Raw genomic sequence first — 25,229 nt, 5'->3', positions numbered from 1 at the left:
CTAATTATGTTGAAAATATTTCTATATGTGCTTATTTGCCATTTGAATATATTATTTGGTGAAATGGTCGTTCAGATGCCCTCCAACCCCACCCTTTGTTTATTAAATTGCTTATTTTCTGATTACTGAGATTTGTGAGACTTTACATGTTCTGAATACAAGTAGTTTATCAGTATGTTATTTGCAGATATTTCCCCCCCATGTGTCTTGTCATTTCATTTTTGTAATCTATTAATGAACAGAAGTTATTAATTTTGGTTGAATTTTGTGTATCGATTTTTTTCCTTTGTAATCCCTAGAAGGTTTATATTTTTAGGCTTTACATTTTAGGTCTATGATCCATGTTGACTGATTTTTGTGTATGTTCTGAATTATAGATCAAAGTCCACTGATTTGAATAGACGTTTCTAATGTTTACAGAGCCATTTGTGGAACAGACTTTGTGTGTGGAACAGACCTTTCCCCATTGAGTTGACTATCTGTATACGGGTCTGTTTCTGGACTCTTACGTTCCATTGATCTATTTGTCTTTTTTTCACTAGTACCACAATGTCTTGATCTTTTGGCTAATTCCAGTAGGTCCTCAGTTGTAGATTAGATTGTCAATTTTTAGACCTGTACACTCCTTTCTGAGATAAAGACCTAAATAAATAGAGAAATATACTGTAGTCCAAATCATCTATAGACTCAACACACATCTAGTTTAAGGTTTGTTCATAAGTATCTGATGTTTTTTGATGCTCTTAGAAGTAGTATTTCTTGAGCATTCAGTGTCTTAGAATTGAAATTCTTTGCTAGAATGTAGAAATGCAATTGATTTTTATATGTTATTCTTATATCCTACAACTTGGATACAAATCTTTTAATAGTTTTAGTAGCTTATTAATTATGTAGGATTTTCTTCATAGATGATCATGTTACTTGCAAATAAGACAAATAAGACTGTTTTCCCTTTTCCAGTCTGGATGCCTTTCATTATTTTTTTTTCTTGCCTTAGTACACTGGCTCAAAGCACTAGTTGAGTAGAAGTTGTAAGAGTGAACATCTTTTCTTTGTTCTTGGTCTTAGGAGGAAAATATTCAGTCTTTTACCATAAAGTGTGGCATTGGCATTGAGGAAGTTCCCTTCTATTCTCAGTTTACTTATGTTTTCTATCAGTTTTGGATGTTGGATTTTGTTAAACCATCTTTCTGTGTATTTTTAGTAGACATAAGATTATGTGTTTATTTATTTTTACTTTTTAGTTTACTAATATAATAAATTATGTTGATAAATGTATTGGAGGAATATTGACCTATAGTTTTATTTTCTTATAATGTGTTTGACTAGTTTTGGTGTCACAGTAATGCTGGCCTCATTGAATGAACTGGAGTTATTCGTGCACATTTGTTTTCTGGAAAAGTTTGTGTACATTTGGTATTATTTTTTAACATTTGGTAGAATTCACTTGTAAAGCCATCTGAACAAGGAGTTTGTAAAACGGTTATAAACTACAGTTCCGTTTTTAAAATTGATATATGGGCATTTAGGATCTCTGTTTCTCAAGAAACAGAGATCTTAAGGAATCTGTTCAGTCTGCATTCATGAATTTATTGGCATAAAGTTGTGCATAATACTCCTTTATGATGTATCTAATATCTATAGAATCTGTATTGATACTCCCTCTTTTATTTCTCAGATTGATAATTGGTATCTTCTCTTGGTTTTTTTTTCTGATCAGTTTGGCTAGAGGTTTATGGATTTTGTTGCTCTTAAGTGTTTTCATCAGCTTTTGGCATCATCCATTTTTCTCTTTTTTATATTTTATGTGTTCCCACTATTATCTTTGTTTTTTTCTTTCTGCTGCTTTGCTGATGGAATTTATTTCAGCCTTTTTTTTCTTCCCATAATATAGGCATTTAATGTTATAAATTCCTTTTGAAATACTGCTTTACAAATTTTACCTTGTGTCTTAACCTTATTTAGCTCGAAAAAGGTCCTTTTAATCTCCTCTTTGACCATAGGTGACTTAGAAGTGTGTTAGTTTTGAAATACTTGGAAATTTTCCACTTATCTTTTTGTTCTTGATTTCTAATTTAATATCTTTGTATTATATGAATCATTTGAAATTTATTGATATTCATTTTATGTCTGAGAATATGGACTACCTTGCTTAATGTTCTGTGTGTGCCTAATGTTCATTCTCCTGTTGTTGTGTGGACTGTTTCTTTAAATGTCAGGTCAGATTCGTTTATATGGTTATTTAAGTCTTATGTATCCTTTCTGATATTCTGTCCACTTAGTCAATTAATTATTGGGCGGTGTGTATAAACATCTCTTTCTTATTGGAGAATTCATATTTCTCCTTTTAGTATGTTTAGGTCTTCATCTTTGGTAATATTTATCTCTGGTTTTCTGAAATATACGTTATCTCTGGTAATATTCTGTTTTCTGAAATATACTTTGTCGAATATTAATACAGTCACTTCAGCTTTCTTTTTATTAGTGTTAGCATGGTATTTCTTTTCTCATTATTTCAATTTTAATCTCTTTGAGTCTTTACGTATAAAGTGGGTATCTTAAAGACAGCGGCTTTAGGTCTTTTTAAAATTCAACTTGGCAATCTGTGCCTTTTAACTGGGCTACTAGGATAATTTACATTTAATATGATTATTGATTTGGTTGTGTTTTTTATTTGTCCGTCATTTCTCTCCCCACTTTCCCTTTTTATTGCCCTTTTTGAGTTTTTTATGGTTTGATTTTTTCTGAATGATTATAGTAATAACTAATTCTTTATTATTTCACTCATTGCTCTGAGGTTTATAGTATACATCTTTAGTTTATCAGAGTTTATCTTCAAGTGATTATATCACTTCACATATTGTATAGGAACCTTACATCAGTGTAGTTCTATTTTTTCCCTTTTGGATTTTGTGCTTTTTTTTTTTCTTTAAACATATATTATAAAACTCACCATTGGTTATTATTTTTGTTCTGAATCATCAATTATCTCTTGAAGATATGTAATATTATAAAAGTGGTGTAGTTACTTTGTGTAGCTCCACATTTCATTTGTTAAATTTCCTTCTTCCTAAAATACATCCTCTATCATTTATTGTAGTGGCAGTCAGCTTATAATCAATTCTGTCACCTTTTATATTAGGAAAAAGTCTTCCTTTTGCTTTTGTTTTGGAAGCTGTATTAGCTGGGTATAGAATTCTATGATGGTGGTTTCTTTTAGTACTTCAAAGATATTGTACTTCTGTTTTCCAGCTTGCATTATTTCCAGGGAGAGATCTGATGTCATACTTATCTTTGTTTCTTTGCACATGAGACATCTTTTTTTTTTTTCTGGCTCCTTTTAAGATTTTCTCTTTATCATCAGTTTTTAGTGATAAGCATTTTGATTATGATCTGCATTCATGTAGATTTTTTTCTTGTTTCTTGGGCTTTGGGGTTACTTGAGCTTCTTAGTTAGGTTGATTTAAGCAGACATACCTTGTCATTATTGTACTTCACTTCAGTGCATATCACAAATATTGTAGTGTTTTGTTTTTTTTTAAACAGGTGGTAGGTTTTTGGCAACTCTGCATCAAGCAAATCTTAGCAGCACCATTTTTCAAATAGTATGTGCACAGTTTTTGTGTCTGTGCTACATTTTAATTAAAGTAATGCACATTGTCTTTTTGGTTTTTTTTTTTTTTTAAGACATAATGCTATTGTACACTTAATAGACCACAGTATAATGTAAACATAACTTTTAAATGCACTGAAAAACTAGAAAATTTGTGTGATTTGCCTTATTGTGGTGGTCTGAAACCAAACTGCAGTATCTCCAAAGTTTGCCTTTATTTATCATCAAATTAGTCATTTATCCTGTTTTTATTTATTTGGGAATTATTTGTTTTGCTGGCCCCCAACTTGTGCCCTGCCCCCTGCATGTAAATTAGAATACTTGAAGTTTTTCATTCTCTCTGTTTCCTGTTGGATATTTTCTGTGCCAAGATCTCAGGGTTGGGTAAGTGAAAAATCTGACTTCAATGAGACACTTGAAGAGAACATAATTTTACATTTCATCATGGTTGTCAAAGGATGGCTGTTCACTATTTTGTCTCCTTATGCGTCCTTCTCTCCAATGTGGATGTTTGAACCTTGTAGAATAATCTAAATCAATAATATCTTTTTCTTAAAGGTATTATCTTATAGAGTCATTATTTAATTTTGAATCAGATTTAAATTTTTTATTTGAAATAGGGAGTATTTTTGCTCCCAGTTAATGCTATAAGAAGGTGTACTGGAGGGTGTAGTTAGCCACTAAACCAGAATCACACCTACTGAAAATTACCCTTAAAACAGTTTTTTAAGTCATCTGCGAATCCATGTATAGACAAAATTACTTTTTTTTTCAACTTTTTGAATTGTATAATATAACATATATACAAAGCAAAGAAAGAAAAAACCAGTAGTTTTCAAAGCACTCTTTGAGAAGTAATTACAGGACAGATCCTAGAGTTTAACATGGACTACCATACCATCCTCTCAGATTTTTCCTTCTAGCTGCTCCAAAATATAGGCTAGAAGGAATAAATATTTTTTTTATCACAATTGACTTTTTTTCTTTTTTGTAAAAAAATAACACATATTAAAAGGCAATATATTTCAAAGCACAGCACAACAATTATAGAACAGATTGCAGTTTGGTATGGGTTCCAGTTCCACAATTTTAGGTTTTTACATCTAGCTGTTCTGAGGTATTGGAGACTAAAAGAAATATCAGTTTAATGACTCAGGAATCTTATTTGTTTGTTAAACCCTACCTTCTCTGTATAGCTCCATCATCACCTTTGATTTTTGTATCCCACTCTTCAGGGGTATTTGGATATGGCTATTCTAACTTTTTATGTTGGAAGGGGCTGTCAGTAATATGTGATAGGGAGATGGAACTAGCTGATGTTCTGGAGAGGCAGAGACCTCTAGGTTTCAGAACTTATTTGGACCAGAGACCCATCTGTAGGTTGTAGGTTTCTGGAAAGTTACAATAGTGCTTGGAACCTTTGTGGAATCCTATATATTGCCCTAGGTGTTTTAGGATTGGCTGGAATGGTTTTGATTAGTGAAGCTAGTGTAAGAGTGACCTCCAGAGTAGCTCTCTATTTAAAATCCCTCAGCCACTGATACTTGATTAGTTACCCTTCTTTTCCCCCTTTTGGTCAGGATGGAATTATTGATCCCATGGTGCTAGGGCCAGACTTACCCCTGGGAGTCATCTCCCATGTCGCCAGGGAGACTTTCACCCCTGGATGTCATATCCAATATAGGGGGGAAGGCAGTGATTTCACTTACAGGGTTGGGCTTAGAGAGAGTGAGGCCACATTAGACCTAATTATTTATATACCACTTTAGAGACTCTCAATATATGAAAATGTCCAATCTGTAGTGGAAAAGAAAAGTAAAGGACACTTTTTTTTTTCACTTGAAGACCAAATGAAGTAAGTGGTTTACATTTTACGGGCCAAGTTGCTTGGAAAATAAGTATTTCCCATCTCCTTCTCCTCACCTTTCACTTCTTTCTTCCCACTTTATTTTTGAGTTGAATTATGTTTATATAATAGTATTCCACAGTATCCTTAGGCATGTATTGTTTCAATGGCACATAATAGAATACGTACTATTAAACTAACTTCCAAACATGGAGTTATGGAAAAGTTATCTCTGTAGAGAAATTGATATAGCCCTTTTTTTGGTAACTAAGGATCTTCAGCTGAAATGCATTTTTTTCCTTTCTTAACAAGCCTCTGGTATCCCTTGAAACTTAGAAGATGTAGAATTTTTTTGTAATAAAATGCTCAGTGATGGTTTTATTTAATGTGATTTTTGTCGTTAAAATTTTCCTTATTTTCATTCATAGTTTTCCTTGTGATACCTTTTCTCTAACATGTCACATTTTCATTGAATTTATGGATTTAGTAATACTTCAAGATGTAAACAAGAACTTTGGTTAAATGCATGGGAAATTGACCAACCCCCAAATGAACTGGAATGTGGAAACTCTACAGTCTGTTTCCCCTTTAGTAACTCTGTCTGCTTTCCTCATTTGATACTTAACCCAGTGAATGAAGGATACTGCTGTGTTTTCTTTATATAATTTTTAACCTTCATTAGGTCATACAAGGTCAGATATAAGTGAGATAATCGACTGAAGCTATTGGAAAAAAATAATTTGGAAAGTGAGGTGGGGTGGCTTCCAATTTGACCTATCCAACAAGAAAAAGGTCAGTGTTTCCCAAGTCAGCCATAAAGTTGAATCTGTTTAAATCTGATTACTTCTTAAATTTTTTTTTTATAAACTCTCTGAAACCTTTTGCACTTGTTTGTATATTATAGTTTAACAGATTAGTGAGTTGTTTGTTTTTATAAGAGGTAGTGTTTCTTGTATTTGATGAGGAAAATCTAGTAGGATGTCAAGTGCTGGGGCATGGGGGCAGCACCAGGGGTCAAGAAGCCTGAAATATTTCCTGTGGAGAATATTTGGGTTTCAAAACATTTGCCATCCTCTCTTTATTCTTCCTTTTGAACATTACTTTTGATAAAAACTGATTTTATTGTCACTTCATTTTCAGATTTATCCAACAAGATGTATTTGTTTGGTGGGTATATGTGAGAAATTTCAAATTTGTGTATTATCAGATTTTTTATTTGTATAACATCAGAGATTTTAAATATGTGTATTAGGAAAATATTCATTAATTCTCTTATTCAACCAAAATACCAACCTGTTACGTTCCCAGGCACTGTCATAAGTGCTCCAGATATTTTTGTGAACCAGAAACAAAGTCCCCGACACTGAAGACCTTATAGATCTTGAATTTGAATCACATTGATTAATGATCACGTGGTCTGCCACATCTCCATACTCATTTAATACAAATCTTGTATTAAAGATGCTTATTAAAAACTGTAAATAATTGCTTAAGCAACATTTATCTTTGGTTTTCTTCCTAACATACCTAAATCAAGGGAATAATTGAGAATCAGTTTTAGGGTATAGTAATACTGTTAATTTTTAAAAGTCTTGAGTGCAAAATAAGAGAACAAAACTTTTCCCCTGACTTAATACTTGAAAGAAATGGTTTCTGTCTCGGAGGCTTTATAGTCCTTCTGTTTCTAATATACAGTCCTCACCATTACATTAAAAATTCTTCCTCTTTGTCCAATACTAGATCCTTATAATCTCATTGATACAGTTCTTCAGTGGATTTGTAGCACTCTAGTTCTCTTCATTTGTCCCTGTGTTGCGCTGAACCCAAAAATTGATTTTAGTTTCCTTCCTAGGAAGTAGTAGTACAGTCTTGATTAAAAAATATGACTATAAAACAATATGACTAATATGTGCTTTTAATGATTGCTGTAATTTGATAATGAAAGAGCCATATTATAAGCTGTTAAGTACATTAAGAAAAACAAAAACAAAGAAACAGTAATAGCCCAGGTAAAATTATGGTACGACACATAAAAATGAAATTAAAAAAAAGTAGAAATTAATGGAAGAATTGACGGACAAAAAAATGTCTGAGTTACAGAGACCAAATAGCAAAATGGCAGCAGAATGTCTTCTATTATCAATAGTGACTTTAAGTGGTTTAAACTCTGTAGTCAGAAAGCAGAGAGTGGAAGAATCTATAACACAGCATGACCCAGATGTATGCTGCTGCAAGTGTCTTACCTTAAAGGCAAAATGCAAGTAGGTTAACAATGAAAAGGTGGAAAAAATATATACCATTCAAGTAGTAACAAAATACAGAGCTGGGGTAGCTGTACTAATATCAGATGAAAAAGACTAAGTAAGCAGCATGTATGAGGAATAAATATGGTCATTACATACTAATAAAGGGGTCAATTCAGTACAATGGCATAAAAATTATAAATATGTATGCTATTAACAGCAGAGCCTCAAAATATATGAAGCAGATATTGACAGATTTGAAGAGAGAAATAGCTCCACATTAATAATAGGAGACTTTCATACACCTCTTTCAATAATGGGTAAACCATCTAGACAGAAGATCAATAAAGAAATAGAAGACCTGAACATTTCTCTAAGGCAAATAGACCTAACACATAAATAGAACACTTTACCTAAGAACAGTAGAGTACAGATTCTTCTCAAGTGCACATGGATCATTCCCCCAGATAGAACTTATATTGGATCACAGAACAAGTCTCTATACATTAAAAAGTATTGAAATCATAGAATGTGTATTTTCTGACCACAACAGAATGAAGCTTGAAATCAATAACAGAGGAAGAAATGGAAAGTTCACAGATATATGGAGATTAAACAATGCGCTATTAAACAACCAGTGGTTAAAGACGAAATGACAATGGAATTTAGGAAATATCTTCAGGTGGATGAAAATGAGAACACAACATAACAAAACTAGTGGGATAGAGCAAAGACAGTGCTGAGCGGGAAATTTAACTTTCTTAATTAAAAAAGAAGAAATTTCAAATCAGAGACCTCACCTTAAAACTGGAAGTACTGGAAAAAGAAATTCAAAGCAAAGCAAGCAGAAGGAAGGAAATAACAAAGATTAGCATGAACATAACTGAAACAGAGAATAAAACCTAAGTGAGAGAATCAGCAAAACTGAAAGTTGGTTCTTTGAAAAGATCAATAAAATTGACAAGCCTTTAGCTAGAGTGAGTAAGAAAAAAACGGAGGACACAAACAACTGAAACCAGAAATGAAAATGGGAACATTAGTATTTACCCCACAAAAATAAAAAGTATACTATGAACAACTGTATACTAACAAATCACATTACCTAGGTGAATTGGACAAATTCTTAGAAAGACAAACTATTTACACTGACCCACGAAGAAATATAGAAGATCTCCACAAACCACTAACTAGTAAAGAGTTTGAATCGGTAATCAAAACCTCCCAACAAAGAAAAGCCCAGGACAAGGTGGCTTCATAGGGGAATTTTACCAACCATTCCAAGAAGTTTTAACTCCGTTTCTGCTCAAATTCTTCGAGAAATTGAAGAGAAAGAAACACTTCATAATTCATTCTATGAGATCATCATCACCCTCATACCAAAGCCAATAAGAAAACTACACTTGGATTTCTTTTAAGAATATGGATGCAGAAATGCTCAATAAAATACTAGCAAACCAAGTGCAATATAGCACATTAAAAGAAGTATTCACCATGAACACATGGAATTTGTCCCAGCTCATCCTAAGATAATTAGTGTAATACACTGCATTAATGAAATGAAGGGAAAACAAAACAGAAAAAAACACATGATCATCTCAGTTCATGCAGAAAAGGTGTTTGAGAAACTCCAGCACCTGTTCTTCATAAAAACACTTAAAAAACTAGGAATAGAAGAGAACTTCCTCAGTGGGATAAAGGGCATGTGTAAAAAGCCTACAGCTAACATTCTACTTCATGGTGAAAGATTGAAAGCTTTCTCTCTAAAATTAGGAAGAAGACAAGGAGGCCCACCATCACCTCTGTTGCTCAACATTGGACTGGAAGTTCTACCCAGAGCATTTAGGCAAGAAAATGAGATAAAAAGCATCCATATTGAAATGGAAGAAATTAACACTTGCCTTACTTACAGATGATGTAGTCTTATATATAGAAAAATCTGAAAAATCCGCAAAAACACTCCTAGAAGTAATAAATGAATTCAACAAAGTGGCGAGGTACTAGATCGACACCCATAAAACCAATAGTGTTTTTATACACAAGCGATGAAAAATCAGAAAAGCAAGTGTGAAATTGTAAAAAATGGAAACTAGTAATTTGGCCGCTTCTGGTATGGGGGGGATGGGGCATAAATATGAATAAAAGTCCCCCAGATTCTAGTTCTGACAGTAATTGCTAAAACAGTAAAAAGAGAGAAAATATCATTAAGTGAAAATGGCAGTTCACACATCAAAATGTTTGCATTTTGCTAACTCATGTATGTTTTTTGAAAAATATGAATTTGTTTCTGTGAAACAGCCTGGAGAATACATATAAAAACGATGTGGGTCAGCTCTGGAGCAGAGGGACATCATGGTGCTCCCGTTTCCTGTAGTCAGTTATTACAGATGCATATATCTATAGGAATTAAACAATATTTCTAATTGATGGGTGTGGTAGAATAAAATAGACTTTTCATATACTTTGTAGTATAGACCAGTTGCATCAAAATATCTTTGCTCACCCGCAAAAATTTTTTTGTCGTGAGCACATTGAGAAAAAATTGTTCAGTACCCTTTCTCTATAACTTGTATAAATAATTGCATATGTACTCCTGTGCTTTTTAAAAGAACAAAGTTTTGAAATTTTAAAAAGGTGATGGAAATGAGAAAACATCTTCCACAATAATAGCTAGTATCTCAAAAAACAACATATACTCAGGGTGAGTTGCACTGGGGAGTACAAATTTAAATTTACAGTTCAAATCATCATTCTGTTATTTAGCCATAAAGGGTAATGTAGTACTGATACGCGCCACAACACAGATGAAATTTGGAAACAAAATGCTAAGTGAAAAAGCCAATCACAGAAGGCCAAGTATTTGACTCCATTTGTATGAAATATCCAGCATAGACAAATTCATAGAAACAGAAAGCAGATTTGGTAATTCCTTGGGGCAATTGTGTGGGGATTTGAGGGCTAAGTGCTTTTTGGGGGTAATGAGAATTTGTCGTTGTGTAACTTTTTGAGTATCCTGTAAACCACTGAATCGTACACTTTAAAAGGGTGAATTCTATGGTGTATGAAATATATCACAATTTTTTTTTTAAAGGCACTAAATTTAGAAGCTGGGTTTGGGCTGTGGTGGAGTTGGAACAATCACATCTGCTTACACTGTCATGGGTTTTTCTCAGATGTGTCGTATTCTTGGTCTTGTATTAATAATCTGGAGTTTTTCTGCAGGAATCTTTTAAAGCTACCTATCCACTTGATGAGATAGTCTAGGCAAATGATTGCCTTACAATCAGTCACCTACCTGGACATTCATAAACTACAATATGCATGTAAACATTCTGGAATAAACACTGGTAGAATTCCAGCACTGCCCACAGGGAATCTCAAGGACCACCTTTCTTTCCCTCCCTCCCTCCCTCCCTCCCTCTCCCCCCAACTCTCCCTCCCCACCCCCACTACCCCCCCCCCATCTCTGTCTACCCTAGTTGGTCATCTAGAAAACTCTCTCATTCGGAGCCTACAGATTTAAACACTGATGTTCTTAAAAATATCAGCAAATCGGGTAGTGCGACAGTGGCTCAGCGGCAGAGTTCTTGCCTGCCATACCGGAGACCCAGGTTCGATTCCCGATGCCTGCCCATGCAAACAAACAAGAATATCAGCAAATCAGAGATTTATAGCAGCTGTTCTTAAACTCTGTTGTCTTTTGGAATCATCCAGTTCATGTGTTGAATTCTAGAACTGGGCACTGTACTTAGAGATTAGAGAGTCTGCCTCTGCGCCCTGTGATCTGACACAGAGGTTTCAAATCAGACTTTAAAAAATTCTTGTAAAATTCCATTATTCATCAGCATCTGCCCCAGTAATTCCACTAGTTACGAGGGTTGAAAACAGGGTCTCAAATGGACACTGTCACATCCGTGTTTGTAGCAGTATTTTTCACAGTAGCTAAAAGGTAGAAACTGCTTATATCCATCAACTGATGAACAGATAAACAAAATGTGGCCCATACCTACAGTGGAATAGTATTCATCCGTAAAAAAGAATAAAATTCTGGTACATGCTACAGTATGGGTGAAACTTGAAAACATTAGGCAAGCCATATAACGGCAACTGTGGCATGATTTCAGTTTTGTGAAATATCTAGAATAAGCGTAGGGGCAGAAAGTGGATTGCAGGTTACCAGGGCCTGGCGGGGGTGCTGGTGGTAAGAAATGGGGAGTCATTGCTGAATGGGTATAGGTCCTGCTAATGGGCGGTGATGATGGTAGCACAATATTATGAATTATGCACATAATGATTGAAATGATAAATTGTATATTCCCACAAATGTTTAAAAATGCTATTAGGAAACCCTAAATATCTTTTTGGAGTTGTAAGAATTACACAACTCTGTAAATTTACTAAGAAACGTTGAATTGTACATTTAACATGGGTGAATTTTATGTTATGTAAAATATACCTCAATAAAGCTGTTAGGAAAAAAAAGTAATAATAGACTTTGAAATAATTGTTTTTACACTATTTCTTTGCATGGAGTAGCTTATTTTGGAACTAAATTTCATATGTTTATCTTTCAGAGTTCAGTAATTATTTATTATTATCAATGTGCCATTTATTTTTTTGTTAGCCAAAATGTAATGAGTTATTTCTCCTTTTACTTCCTTTTCCGAATTTAAATGTTAGACTTACACAAGCACTAGCAGCAACTCTATGTCAGGATCCTTGAAGCGCTTGGAAGATACTGCAGCACGATTTACAAATGCAAATTTCCAGGAAGTCTCTGCACACACCTCTAGTGGAAAAGATGTTTCAGAGGCTAGAGGGTCCGAGGGCAAAGGGAAGAGACCGTCAGCTCACAGCTCAGGTCAAAGGGGAAGAAAACCCGGTGGTGGAAGGAATCCAGGAACGACTGTGTCAGCAGCTAGTCCTTTCCAGCAAGGTATTCATTATGCTGTTACAGCTTCTCGTAGGATGGGCAGCCTATTAAGCTTTGTAGTTTATCTTTTACTTATAACTAGTGGATCCTTTGAGATTATTATGTAAAGATGTCATGGTAGGATTTCTTCAGAGAATAGTATTTTTTGTTGAGATGTTTCTGGCAACCTTTGCTTTCTTTTAATGTTCTTATATATGCTTCCAAAGTTGAACTGTAATTTTAATGTTTAAATAGATGTGGAATAAAGCTTAAGATTGGGGAGAAAAACAATAAAAGCTGGAGTTTTCTTTCTGCTCTGTAGCACAGTCTTCTTTTCTGTAAAATGTTTTTATTTACCTTCCCTAATTAAATATTAAAACAGTTAAGGTTTGAATTTTAAATTGTTAACCAATACTGACTGGGTAATTCCTAGGGGATCCCAATAGGTTTCAGTAAGTAACAGTTGTTAATTAATAATGCTCTTAGCATAAAACTCAAAGCTTAAAGTAGAATTTTGCTAAGCTTATGTATCTTTTATGGTAAGCGTGCTAGATTTAGTAGATAAAATATAGAATGCCCTATTAAAATGTGAATTTCAAATAAACAGCACATACTATTTTTTTATATAATTTGGAACATACTTAAACTGAAAAATATTTTTTTTCCTTTTTAGCTGCAATCTGAAATGATTGGGCATGTCATATTTTATATGGCAACCCTGTTTTATGAAGAGCAGAATAACTCAGATAATCCTTAGAATACATTAGTCCTATGTTCTAGCTTTTTACTTTGTATACTATTTTAATGTGGACATAAATATTTTGAGAAATATGAAAGCAAAAACTGTTGGAAGAAAATATGTCAGTGGTATATACTAAATACCTGTTTTGTTTTTCCTTTATTTACCCCTATTAAATGGAGGAAAAATTGTCCTTTTTTTTTTTTTAACTGTGTTCAAACTTCTATTATAATAAAAATTGTACTCAAAATCTAGCAGGTTGTAAGTTAACTATGTAGAGAGATTGTTTAGTCTGCTGGCTTTCCATTAAAAAGAACATGCATATTTTATACAAGTAGTTAGTTTTGGCTTGAAGCTTTTCAAGTTCTAAATTTTTTTTTTTACCTTCTATTACCAAAAAAATTAGACAAGTAGAAAATAAATAAAATGCCAAATTTGCTGTTTTATTTTAATGAAATTTACGTTTTTATTTTATACCACTTTGGAAAATAAAAATAATTAATAAAACCTCAATTATTTTGAGTTTTAATCAGCAAATGCTAAACCATTTAGAAAATGAATTTCTCATTTTTTGAACTTAACAACATTAAAGAATCTATTTCAGCCTCTATTAAAATATGGTAGAGAGGATGTTAAGTTTTCATACTGCGGGTTATATTCTATATTTTAAATGTTGAAACTTAATGGTAGGGAATTTTAGATTTTTGTTTTTTTTTTCACCATAGGCAGTATGTCATTTACAGGTAGTATATATTTAAAGTATTATATACATTAAAATATTTTAAAGTATTTGCTACACTGTGATGAGCTTTTAACAGCAGCTGTAAAAATAAACAAGTGTAGAAGACAGTTGGTGACAGATGAGAATGGATGATAAAGAACTTCCTTTTAGCTGCTAATTAAGTGACAAATTGGAGTCATCATTAAATGATTGATGTAATGTAAATTATAGAATATAAATGGCTTATAAATATGTATATTTTATATAGACATAGCCTAAATTGCCCATATTTATTTTATTAATTTACATTAACATATTTATTATTTTATTTGTAAATTAATTAAATAAATGTACTTTTGAATGGGTTAAGTTTTAGAACTACTAATGTTCTATAATAAGCCTTTTCAGAGGAGATTAAAATTTAAAGGTCAAAACCCTAAGACTAGATTAAAAGAAATGCTTGCATGTGAAGGAAAAAATAACTTTGTAATTATTTAGGTGGCTTTATGTATGAGATTACTTGTGAACGTGCTCTGCAGTAAAATTTAACACTTAGTTTGAAATTTCCCTTCCACTCCAGTAAAACACATTATTCTGAGCTTCTGTTTTTAAACATATTAGTTAAACTATGATATAGTTTAATTTCATGAGACAGTAGATGTGTGGTCACGACTGATATAAGCACTTGTTAATGCCATTTGGAAAGCACGAAGAGGATAAAGTGAAATGCAATGGTGGGCCAAACTATTGTTTCATCTGACCATAATAATTTTCTACCAGATAACTAAGAACTTTGAGGTCCTTGGCTCTTGTAGTGCCACAGTGGGCTGTTCCTTCTCTACTAAACCGTGGTGAGAGAGGATCCTGAGGCTTCCTCTTCCATGATTTTACGTTTGTAAAAGCAGTAGCAGAATGTTGGTTGCTGGTTTCTTTTGTTTATGGAGCTTCAGGAGAAGTGGACTAGGAGAACTGAAGGTATAAGCTAGGTTCCCTCTGGCAGTTTTTCTTTTACCAAATCCATGTTTTGGTGGGGCAGATTCAGCCGACCAGTTAACATTCACGAGTGTCTTGAAGTTAAAACTTAAAACTCATACCCTAAGCAACATCTTTTGGTTCTTACTATATGTTTGAAACATTTATACAATCCTATGCTCAATATTTGAAAAGAAGTTCCCTAGCCACTCTGACTCAAATCATAGTCTTGTCACATCTCCTCGCAAGACTGTCCAAAGGAGAGTGCTGTGGTTCAGCCCTTCCTCAAGCACACACAGAGAACTGAGGAATGGTACTGTGGGAGAAGGTAGGTTAAACAAAGCACAACTTACACCATAGTAATTATACAAGTAATAACTTGCAATTTAAGATCAATCGTGTGTTTAACACTAACTATAAAATAACAAGTGTTTCTTAAGATAATTTTATAGATAAACTTGCCTTTAGTAGTAACCTTTTTCAAATATAGCCTGTGACTTAGTCATGTCCTGTGTTTCATGTTGTATTTATTTTCACGCTTTCTTCTTATTGATTTCTATATTCATGTCTGCTGCTCATGGGAATGTTCGCATCCAATGTTTTCTTTTCCTACCCCATTTTTCCGCTACAGGCAGTTTTTCAGGAACTCCAGGCAGTGTAAAATCATCTTCTGGAAGTTCAGTCCAGTCTCCCCAGGATTTCTTGAGCTTTACAGACTCAGATCTGCGCAGTGACAGTTACACTCACCCCCAGCAGTCATCGTCAACCAAAGATGTGCATAAAGGAGAGCCTGGGAGCCAGGAGGGGGGGGGTAAATAGTTTTAGTTCCTTAATTGGGCTCTCTTCAACCTCAGCTGTGGTCTCACAGCCTAAAAGCTTTGAAAATTCACCTGGAGATTTGGGTAATTCCAGCCTTCCTACAGCAGGATATAAGCGGGCTCAAACTTCCAGCATAGAAGAAGAGACTGTAAAGGAAAAGAAAAGAAAAGGAAATAAACAAAGTAAGCATGGGCCTGGTAGACCCAAAGGAAACAAAAATCAAGAGAATATTTCTCACCTCTCAGTTTCTTCTGCTTCTCCAACATCATCTGTAGCATCAGCTGCAGGAAGCGTTACGAGCTGTAGTCTGCAGAAGTCACCGACGTTGCTCAGGAATGGAAGTTTGCAAAGTCTTAGTGTTGGCTCGTCTCCAGTTGGTTCAGGTACGAACTTGTCTGCTGTTTTCCTCCCCCACGCCCACCGCCTGCCTTCTACTCCTAAATATAATGGATTATACATTTTAACCTATTATAGTAATACTTGAATTATCTTAGTTAATGAAAACCATGAACGTGTCTTCTAATCTTGGAAAGGAAACGTATTTGGAAAAGATGTTTTGCACTAACCTGATGCCTTTGAACTAATACAAGCTGAATACTTTACTGGTCACCCATTTCTCGGAAACACCAGGAATTCAGTTTCCACTTTTGTTGTTGCTTTATCTACCCAGTATTTTAAAAACAAACCCAAAATTCACATTAAAAGTGTGGAAATATCTCACTGTGCTTTTGCTTGGTATTTATTTTTTTAGTTCACTTTCTCTAAGCTTTATTTATCTTTATTTTCTAAGCAATTCATCACACAAATACTGTTTTAGTTACTCTATCTGGAATACTTTTCAGTCACTCAATGATAAATGAGTTCAGTTTGTAGCATTTTGCAGTCACATTTTGTTTCAGTTGGTACAGTAATTTTTGTTTTCAAATATAACAGGTTTCTTGTGTTTTTGTTTTTGCCATTTTCTTTTTTTATAGTATCGATAAACTTATGTAAGTAGTTGTCACACCATTGGGATGCTTCTGCAGACTGCAATTTGTATTATGGGTTTTGGTTTGAAATTTTTTTTAATTCTTGAAAAATGCATGTTTTAGACAGAAGCCTAACAATGTTGACATTCACTGAATGTCAGTATTTTGTCTAAATTGCATCTTGAATTTGAGATAAATGGTTTTAAATAAGTGCTGATTGTAAACTTACCTGTGTCATGATTTTGGATTTCTGATTGTACAGGACATGAAATTTAATTTACATAAATAATTTTGGATTTTATCAGCTCTGTTAGTTGGTTAGGGCGATTAGGTAGGAAACAGTATGGAGAAATAGTAAGTAGAATTAAAATGATGACTGTTCATATATGTTCCTAAATCTAGGATTTTAGGTTACCTTTATAGATGTACAGATACTGAATGTGGTAAGCAGGTCACTTTTTAATACCGTTTACCTCGTCTTTCCTAATTGAGAAGTAGAATGAAGACCACAGCCTGAGTGTGAGGAGTGTCTCGTGGACCTGCATTGCCTCTGTGCCAGTGCCGCCCACGGCCTGGCTGAGGAAACCCGAGTGGTGCAGGGTACGGCACAGCCAGTGCTTCTGGGGAATCTACTTGCAAAGCCTAGTTCAGACTAGACTAGAAACTGAGGAAGGAGTGTTTCATTAGCAGCATTAAGAATGGTTCTAGAAGGGGGTTTCTCTGTCTCAACACCACCAACTTTTTAGATGGGGTGACATATATTCTTTATGAGAGCAGTTGTGGGTTTGTGGGATAGTGGATAATAGTATTTTGTGGGGGAGTCTTGTACGTTGTAGGCTGTTTATCAGAACCACCAGCCCTGACCCATTAGATGCCAGTATCACTTCCTCCCTCTATCATGACAATCAAAACTGTCTCCATACATTGTCAAGTGTCCCGTTGTTGGGCAGGGGACAAAAACTCCTCAGGTTGTGAACCACTGCTTTAGAGGAAAAAATATATAAATTGCAGTAAGAAATAAGTTCATTGAAAAGATTTACATACATTGCATGTTTGAGTATGCAGTTTTATTTATATAATGTTTCTTTTGAGGCCAGAGGGCTTAGTAGTTAGTCCTTGCCCCATCACAAAAAGTTAAATTAGACAAATTTACTCAGAAAAATTGAGTTGATCTTTATTTTTAGCAAGAACCTCATTAATCAGGTGAATACCTTGCTGAGGAAATTAACCCTCAGTTTGCCTCTGTGGAGAGAGTCCTCACTGATTTCATGTGCCCATAGGGGTTCCAGATTGCCGAGAGCACACTTGAGTGCTGTTGGAAACACACATCTTCCTGTTAATGGAATTAATATGGACTTAAGATTCCAGAATACAGATTTAGGAAATTTTAGCTATGGGAATTAGTGTTCTTTACACAATCATTACTTTCAGACAGCAGTGTTTGTGGCAGAAAATTATGGTTTTGTATCCTTTTTACTGCGCTATTAGGTCAACATAGGAATTTTTTATTTGACAAAAATAAACAACTTAGCAAATTTAGGACTTGCCAGAATATTTTGTTTTAAACATTTGCTTAAAAATCACTTTGAAGATTGTATATGCCTTGTTAAAGCTATAATTATGGAGTGTGGTTACTCATTTAAAAATATTTGAGATAGGTGTGATGGTGGCTCAGGGGCAGATTTCTTGCTTGCCATGCCTGAGACCTGGGTTCAATTCCCAGTGTCTGTGTGCAAAAAAAAGTATTTAAGATAATATATCTTTTACAGTTTATGTATTTTAATAAGAGCTGTATGTCTAGATTAGAGCATTTTCTTACTGATAAACGTAGTAGTAAAGTCCAGTGTTATTAGAAGAAACTGGCTAAATGCTATGAATATTTCACAGTTCTCCCTTCCTACGCATAATAAGAATCATTGCTAACTGCACTTAGCATGTGTCACACACTGTGTGGCACGCTACGCGGACACAAATTGTTACTACTCATTTTACAGAGAGGAAACCCAGGCAGGGAGTTCTCACAGCTCTTACCGGTGGAGCTGTTCATTTCCCACTATTCCAGAGCTATCCAGTGTAAAAGCCAAGGGCTATGTGTTGGGATGGTCTGAAATCACGTAGCGTAATGTAAGTCATAAGCAAGGGGGCCTGTAAGAGACCACTGAACTGATGTTATCTAACTTTCAACAATCATTTCTCCTTTGTGCTAACTTCAAATTAGTAATAGTAAAAGCAAGGACCCTCTCCCCACTCTCCCACGCAAGATATAAGTAGTGAGGAAAAAAATGTAGACTGTGTACTGCATTATCAAGACAGGTTGATAATCTAATAGTGGTGAAGGTGGCCTTTGTAAGCGCCTGCAGTGTCAGGCAGTGACCTGCAGAACAGTGTCAGCTCTGCAAAGGGGAGGGGTGATGCTTGTCCCATGCACACTGCAGCACACGTGGGAAAAACTCACCAGCTTTTTAGAACCACTGCAGACATAGTGATGTTCTCTTCACCTTCCAGGTGCTTCCAGCCAGGATGGTCATAAAACGATCTCCATGTAAAGTTTTCCACGTAGTATTGCAGGGTGGTTGAGGATGATTAGTGCTAATAAGTTGGAAAAGACTATGGAGAAAATGGGATTTGAGTTGTACTTTGGAGTAGGCAGAAAAAGAAGGCTGACAATATTACCAGGACAGAAAATAAAGGTATACTTGGTGGATAAGCAGGACAGAAACAAGTAGTTAAAGTTGTTTGAATAGTTCAGGGTGGGTTTACAGAGAGTTGAATGCCAGGCTGAAAAAATCAGACTAATAGGCCTAGTAGTCTTTCTTCTAGAATAAGCACTGTAGGCTAAATTCTGGCAATTTACCACTATTAAAGAATTTCATTACTAGAAAAGAAAAAAAAAGTTGCCTCAGTCAACTTATAGTAATATTTTATATTCAGAGCACTTAACAGATTTTAAAGAACTCTTTACTCTCTTATTTGGTTCTTGGAACAACATGAAATAGTTATTATTATCACTATTGTTATCGTTATCATTATTATTATTATTTTCCTATTTTACCATAGCTGGGCATAAAGAAGTAGTAGAATCTGGTCCTAATGATAAGATTCTCTCTTGAAATTATAACTATCTCTTTGTTTAGAGCATCAGTTAACAGTAACTAAAATTTCTCATGACATGTTCACATCATAGAGTGCAGTATAGCAAGGTATTTATTTTAGGAGCCCTAGATGAAATCAGAATAGAAATACAGAATAGACCTGCAAGTTCCTTATGTGATCTGGGACTTGAATTGTAAGATTTTCGTATAAATTGAAATAAATCCTGATAAATGGCCTACTGTTTTACAGTGCCTTATACAGAATGGAAAATTCATGTATTTTAAGTGAGTACTAGGAATTGTGAGTTTTTAAAAGGCTTGTAGATTCTGTTAAGCTGTTGATTCAGTGCGTTACTACATATGTGTATTCTTTTGGGAGTTTGTTCATTTGAACAACCGGGTACCTAGTCTTTTGAAACAAGGAGAATTTGTGCAGCTTTTGGAAGAGTTGATGTGCTGTAGTTGTCTTCTTCCTCTTCCCCATTTATCGCAACCATGTTATAAGAATTACTGATTTCTCAAAGTAAAAGTGGACTTTTTTTTATTCATAAAAATCAACATCTTGGTTTTTTTTCTGAGGAAAATCTGGTATTTCTTAAGTGACAGGGATTTGATGGTTTAGTGTTGATTCTTTTAATCACATTATTTCAGGCTATGCCCTTTCAAAACCTATAGATGCCTGTATCTTAAAATCCCATTCTCCAGCTCTTCAATATGATGGTGCTGTACCTTTCTAAGACAAGTGGCTTGAAATCTCCTTCAGTGATGACATTTTTTAGTGGTCATAAGTACTACAAAAGAAGAGTCTAGAAGGTACTTCTTTTTTTGTGATCTTCAGTCACAGTTCAGTTCACAGAGGCAAGTTGTTAATCTGAAAAGATCACTTCAAGAGAAGTTTGACTTCTACTGAAATGTGAAAGTTATGAAATTTGAACTTGAGCCCTTATGGAGCTCTGTTACTAAATATATCCCTACTTGCATCATATTTACTGGTGGGTAAAATAAAACTGAGATGTCTATGCTTGGTAAAATATTTTAATTAGGAATAAATACTGATTTTGTAAACACAGTATTAGTTCAGTAACCTCACAACAGTGGAGTTACTAAAGGCATTTGAGACAGTAGTAGTAGGTGTGATTGTTCGGCATACATGATTCAGCCCTATCTCACAGGTTCTTGACTTTATATGCATTTGATTATTGGGTTTAAAATTATGTACATTTGAATTTATTTGGTCATAAATGAAAATACTATAGGAATTGGATACTGCTGAGACCAAGATATACCTTGAAATTTACTTTCTTGGAAAATACCCTGATTTATTTTGGCTTTTGATTAGAAGATTTGTTGGCCTTTATCTTGGCTGCCTTTCTGTAAAAGTACTAGATCAAAGCCCAGAATAGCTACATTCCTTTATTTTTCATTGAGAAAATCCTTCTGCTTTCATGTATGTCTTCTGATTTTTTTTGAACCACATTCTCTGTTATGTGCCCAGTCAGTCTGATTTGTACTGTGTGGCACCCCCCCCCCCCCCCTTTTGGTCGCACTTGTGTTAGGTTTGTTGATGAGGCATTAGGTGGAGAACTCCCTACGATGTCTAATTTGTTGTCCTCTGGAGAGGACTTAAACCAAAACCTACGTTGTTAGTAGATGATGGTCTAAACGTTTGATGTTAAACACCATCTAATGTTGTTTTTTTCCCCCCAATTATACTTTTTTTAATTGATTTTTAAATTTCTTTTGAAAATATAACAACAAACACAAACATTCTTAACGTATGATCATTCCATTCTACATATATAATCAGTAATTCACAGTATCATCACATAGTTGCATAATCATCAGCATGATCATTTCCTAGAACATTTGCATCAATTCAGAAAAAGAAATAAAAAGACAACAGAAAAAAATTCATACATACCATACCTTTCATTGATCACCAGCATTTCAGTCTACTAAATTTATTTTAATATTTGTTCCCCCTATTATTTATTTTTATTCCATATGTTTTACTCATCTTTCCATAAGGTAAATAAAAGGAGCATCAGACACAAGGTTTTCACAATCACACAGTCACATTGTGAAAGCTCTATCATTATACAGTCCTCTTCAAGAAACATGGCTACTGGAACACAGGTCTATATTTCCAGGCAGTTCCCTCCAGCCTCTCCATTACATCTTGACTAACAAGGTGATATTTATTTAATGAGTAAGAATATCCTCCAGGATAACCTCTCAACTCTGGAATCTCTGAGCCATTGACACTTTATTTTGTCTCATTTCACTCTTCCCCCTTTTGGTTGAGAAGGTTTTCTCAATCCCTTGATGCTGAGTCTCAGCTCATTCTAGGATTTCTGTCCCACGTTGCCAGGAAGTTTCACACCCCTGGGAGTCATGTCCCATGTAGACAGGAGGAGAGTGGTGAGTTTGCTTGTTGTGTTGGCTAGAGAGAGAGGCCACATCTGAGCAACAGAAGAGGTTCTCTTGGGGGTAACTCTTAGGCCTAATTTTAAGTAGGCTTGACTTATCCTTTGTGCGGTTAAGTTTCATATGAACAAACCCCAAGACTGGGGGCTCAGTCTATCACTTTGGATGTCCCCACTGCTTGTGAGAATATCATGAATTCTCCACTTGGGGAAGTTGAATTTTCCCCCTTTCTCACCATTTCCCCAAGGGGACTTTGCAAATACTTTTTAAATCACTGTTCAAATCACTCTGGAATTTATTGTTGCATCACTCTGGACAAACCTGCAAAATATTATGCCCTACTCAAGGTTCCATGTACTACTTATGGTATTCAGTTAAGCTGTCCACATAAGTAATATTAGAAACTGCACTAGCCAGAATATAAATTTTGTACCAAATAAACATTTTTTTGCTTTAGTCTCATACATAAGTTAAAATTTTAAAATGTTAATTATCATCCATTTTCAACACCCTGCAGTGATGTCATTCCTTTGTTCTTCCTCATGCAAAAACAAGTTTTTATTTTTAATTACAGTGATAGCATTTGAGTACTGACTGGTCTGCCTTGCCTTGTCTCTCTTCTTAACTCACTGTTTACCCAGGGTGGGCCCATGTTGGAACTGGACATTTCAGTATAAATGGGATGGGATGGGGGAGGAGGGCAGTTGTGTGAGTAGTGGCGTCCTGGGAAGCTTTGTGGCACATGGTTCTCCTTTTGTTGAAGTAATGTCCAGGGCAGTTTCAGGTTTTTACAGCTGTCATGCCTCTTTTTTTTTTTTTAATGTGTTAACCACAGTGTTTTAAAATGTTAGCCATGTTAGGTCAGGGGAATAAGGGAGGGCTCTATGGCTGGAATCATGAAGTCACTCTGGAACGGGAGGTGAATCGTTACAACCAAGGTCTTTACGCAGCAAACATCGGTTCACTCATTGCTCAGCGGACATCTGACCACCTGCTGCTCAACCGACTAGCATAATAATCCTTTGTTTAATGTGCTGCCCCTTTCATGCCATCACTGAACCCCTGCCCTTAAAAACCACACTCACCAAAGCCCGTGCGCAGACTCACCTCATTCCATCTTGGGTTCTGTTAGCTCTGCCCGGGAGTGCACCCAATAAAGCACACTCACTTAAAATCATTTCCTCTACTTTCCTTTCTCTCAAATACCTCATATCTTAAAACCTTTCAGGCCACATCCTGTTAGCCAGGATAAGCAGACCTGGTTCTTTGAGTCACATCCTTGGTCCTGATTTTATCAATTATTTCTTCCCTTGAAAGGCTGAAAAATATATCTCCCATCTTTTGAGCAGCTTTTGTGGTTAGCAGTGTTTTATTGCCTCACGTCTGCCTCTGCTTTTCCTCATTTGGGTGGAATAAGAGAGTAATGAGAGTAGGTATCTTATTATTTTCCTCAAAAATGAAACGTACAAAAAAGTGAGCCACTTATAGTTTAATGAATTTTATACTGTATATATAAGCCAAAATGGATTTCTGCTCACAGGTATAAACTAAATGGTTGTGTTATTTAGATTGTAATTTCTAATTAACCACACAACATTAAAATGTTTTTGCCAAGCCATGTGCATGTAGGTGTTCTCTGAAGCACTTTAGCTTGTCACATTGCCTTGCTAGACCCCTTCTTACTAGGGACGCCCTTTCCTTAGAGACCATAGTTCTGCAGTCATTTGTAAAACCTTGTCTTTTCCTCACCCTTTGCACATGCATATGCATGTGCACACCCACACATCCCCACACTATCCCGTTAAGATTTGAAGAATTCCATTACCTTTGGTCACCCACTCGTCATGTCCCAGTTACTGGTTTATGATTTCTGTTCCCCCTTTTTGGTTTGGCCTCCTCAACCAGCCCTTTAAGTGAATGTTTCCCTGTTTTTTTCTAGTCTGTTTCTTTTTCTACCATTGAGTCACTGGCAACTTCTTTGCTGATTTCCTTTCTCCTCCCTCCCAACAGAAATTTCCATGCAGTATCGGCATGATGGAGCTTGTCCAACAACTAGTAAGTTGTCCAGCTGGGTTGGTAGCCCAGGCTTTTGAAATCTACACTAGTGCTTTTTCCTAGTATATTATGTCGTCTCTGAACCTCTATGTTTTAATTTTTCAAAATGCAATTTGTTCTTAATTGAACAGATTTTTTTTCCTACAAAGCTATCTTAACATATATGTTTGTCTTATATTCAGTATTTATATTACTATTATCTAATTGTAGGCAAAATTTAATCATTGTTGGTCTTTCAATGGGGTGCTTTCATGAGTCGACTTGTGGCTTCTATTCCATAATGAAATAATATTTTACGTATTTTGTTTTCCACTAGTTTTAATGTTCATGTAAATTTTCACGGTTTATATATTGGCATTAGGTAGCTTTTTGCTCAGGCTTCTATGTATTGAGACCTTGTTTGTTAATATTGCAGTCTAGGGAATGAGAATGTTTGATAGGGTTAGCTGACAACCCTATGATAAATATTGACACGTGTGACTTAATTTGGATTTACCAATACAGAATTGCATCCTATTAGGACTCTTATAGTAAGACTACATAATTAGATTACTGAAAGTCTTTTTACAAGTGATTTAAAATATATATTTTATTATTTAATACATTATTGCCATCAGTTTTTCCTCTAAATATAGTAGGTGATGTACTGGCAAATGAAATACAGTGTTAAGAAATTTGTATCATGTAAAAACTGAATCAACCTTCTTGTTTTAATGATTTGAGCAATGATATATGATAGACTTAATGAGATTTTATTATACTGATTTTCAGTCTATGCCTATGTATTTCTCTTGTGTGTTTGAGAATGATCTTAACCTGAAGTCC

General features: G+C 34.9%; 1 protein-coding gene across 1 annotated transcript in view; it reads left to right on the top strand.

Annotated features, from left to right (window-relative positions):
• Positions 1-25,229, top strand: part of MLLT10 (MLLT10 histone lysine methyltransferase DOT1L cofactor) — a 250,202-nt gene that overhangs the window by 155,326 nt on the left and 69,647 nt on the right. Inside the window, 4 exon segments of the mRNA XM_077154301.1 lie at positions 12,380-12,635; positions 15,675-15,847; positions 15,849-16,245; positions 24,360-24,404. Of these exon segments, the coding sequence (XP_077010416.1) occupies positions 12,380-12,635; positions 15,675-15,847; positions 15,849-16,245; positions 24,360-24,404 (871 nt within the window).

This window comes from Tamandua tetradactyla, chromosome 1, assembly GCF_023851605.1.
Source record: "Tamandua tetradactyla isolate mTamTet1 chromosome 1, mTamTet1.pri, whole genome shotgun sequence".
Classification (NCBI taxonomy): Eukaryota; Metazoa; Chordata; class Mammalia; order Pilosa; family Myrmecophagidae; genus Tamandua; species Tamandua tetradactyla.
This window is presented reverse-complemented; position numbering and strand designations above follow the sequence as displayed.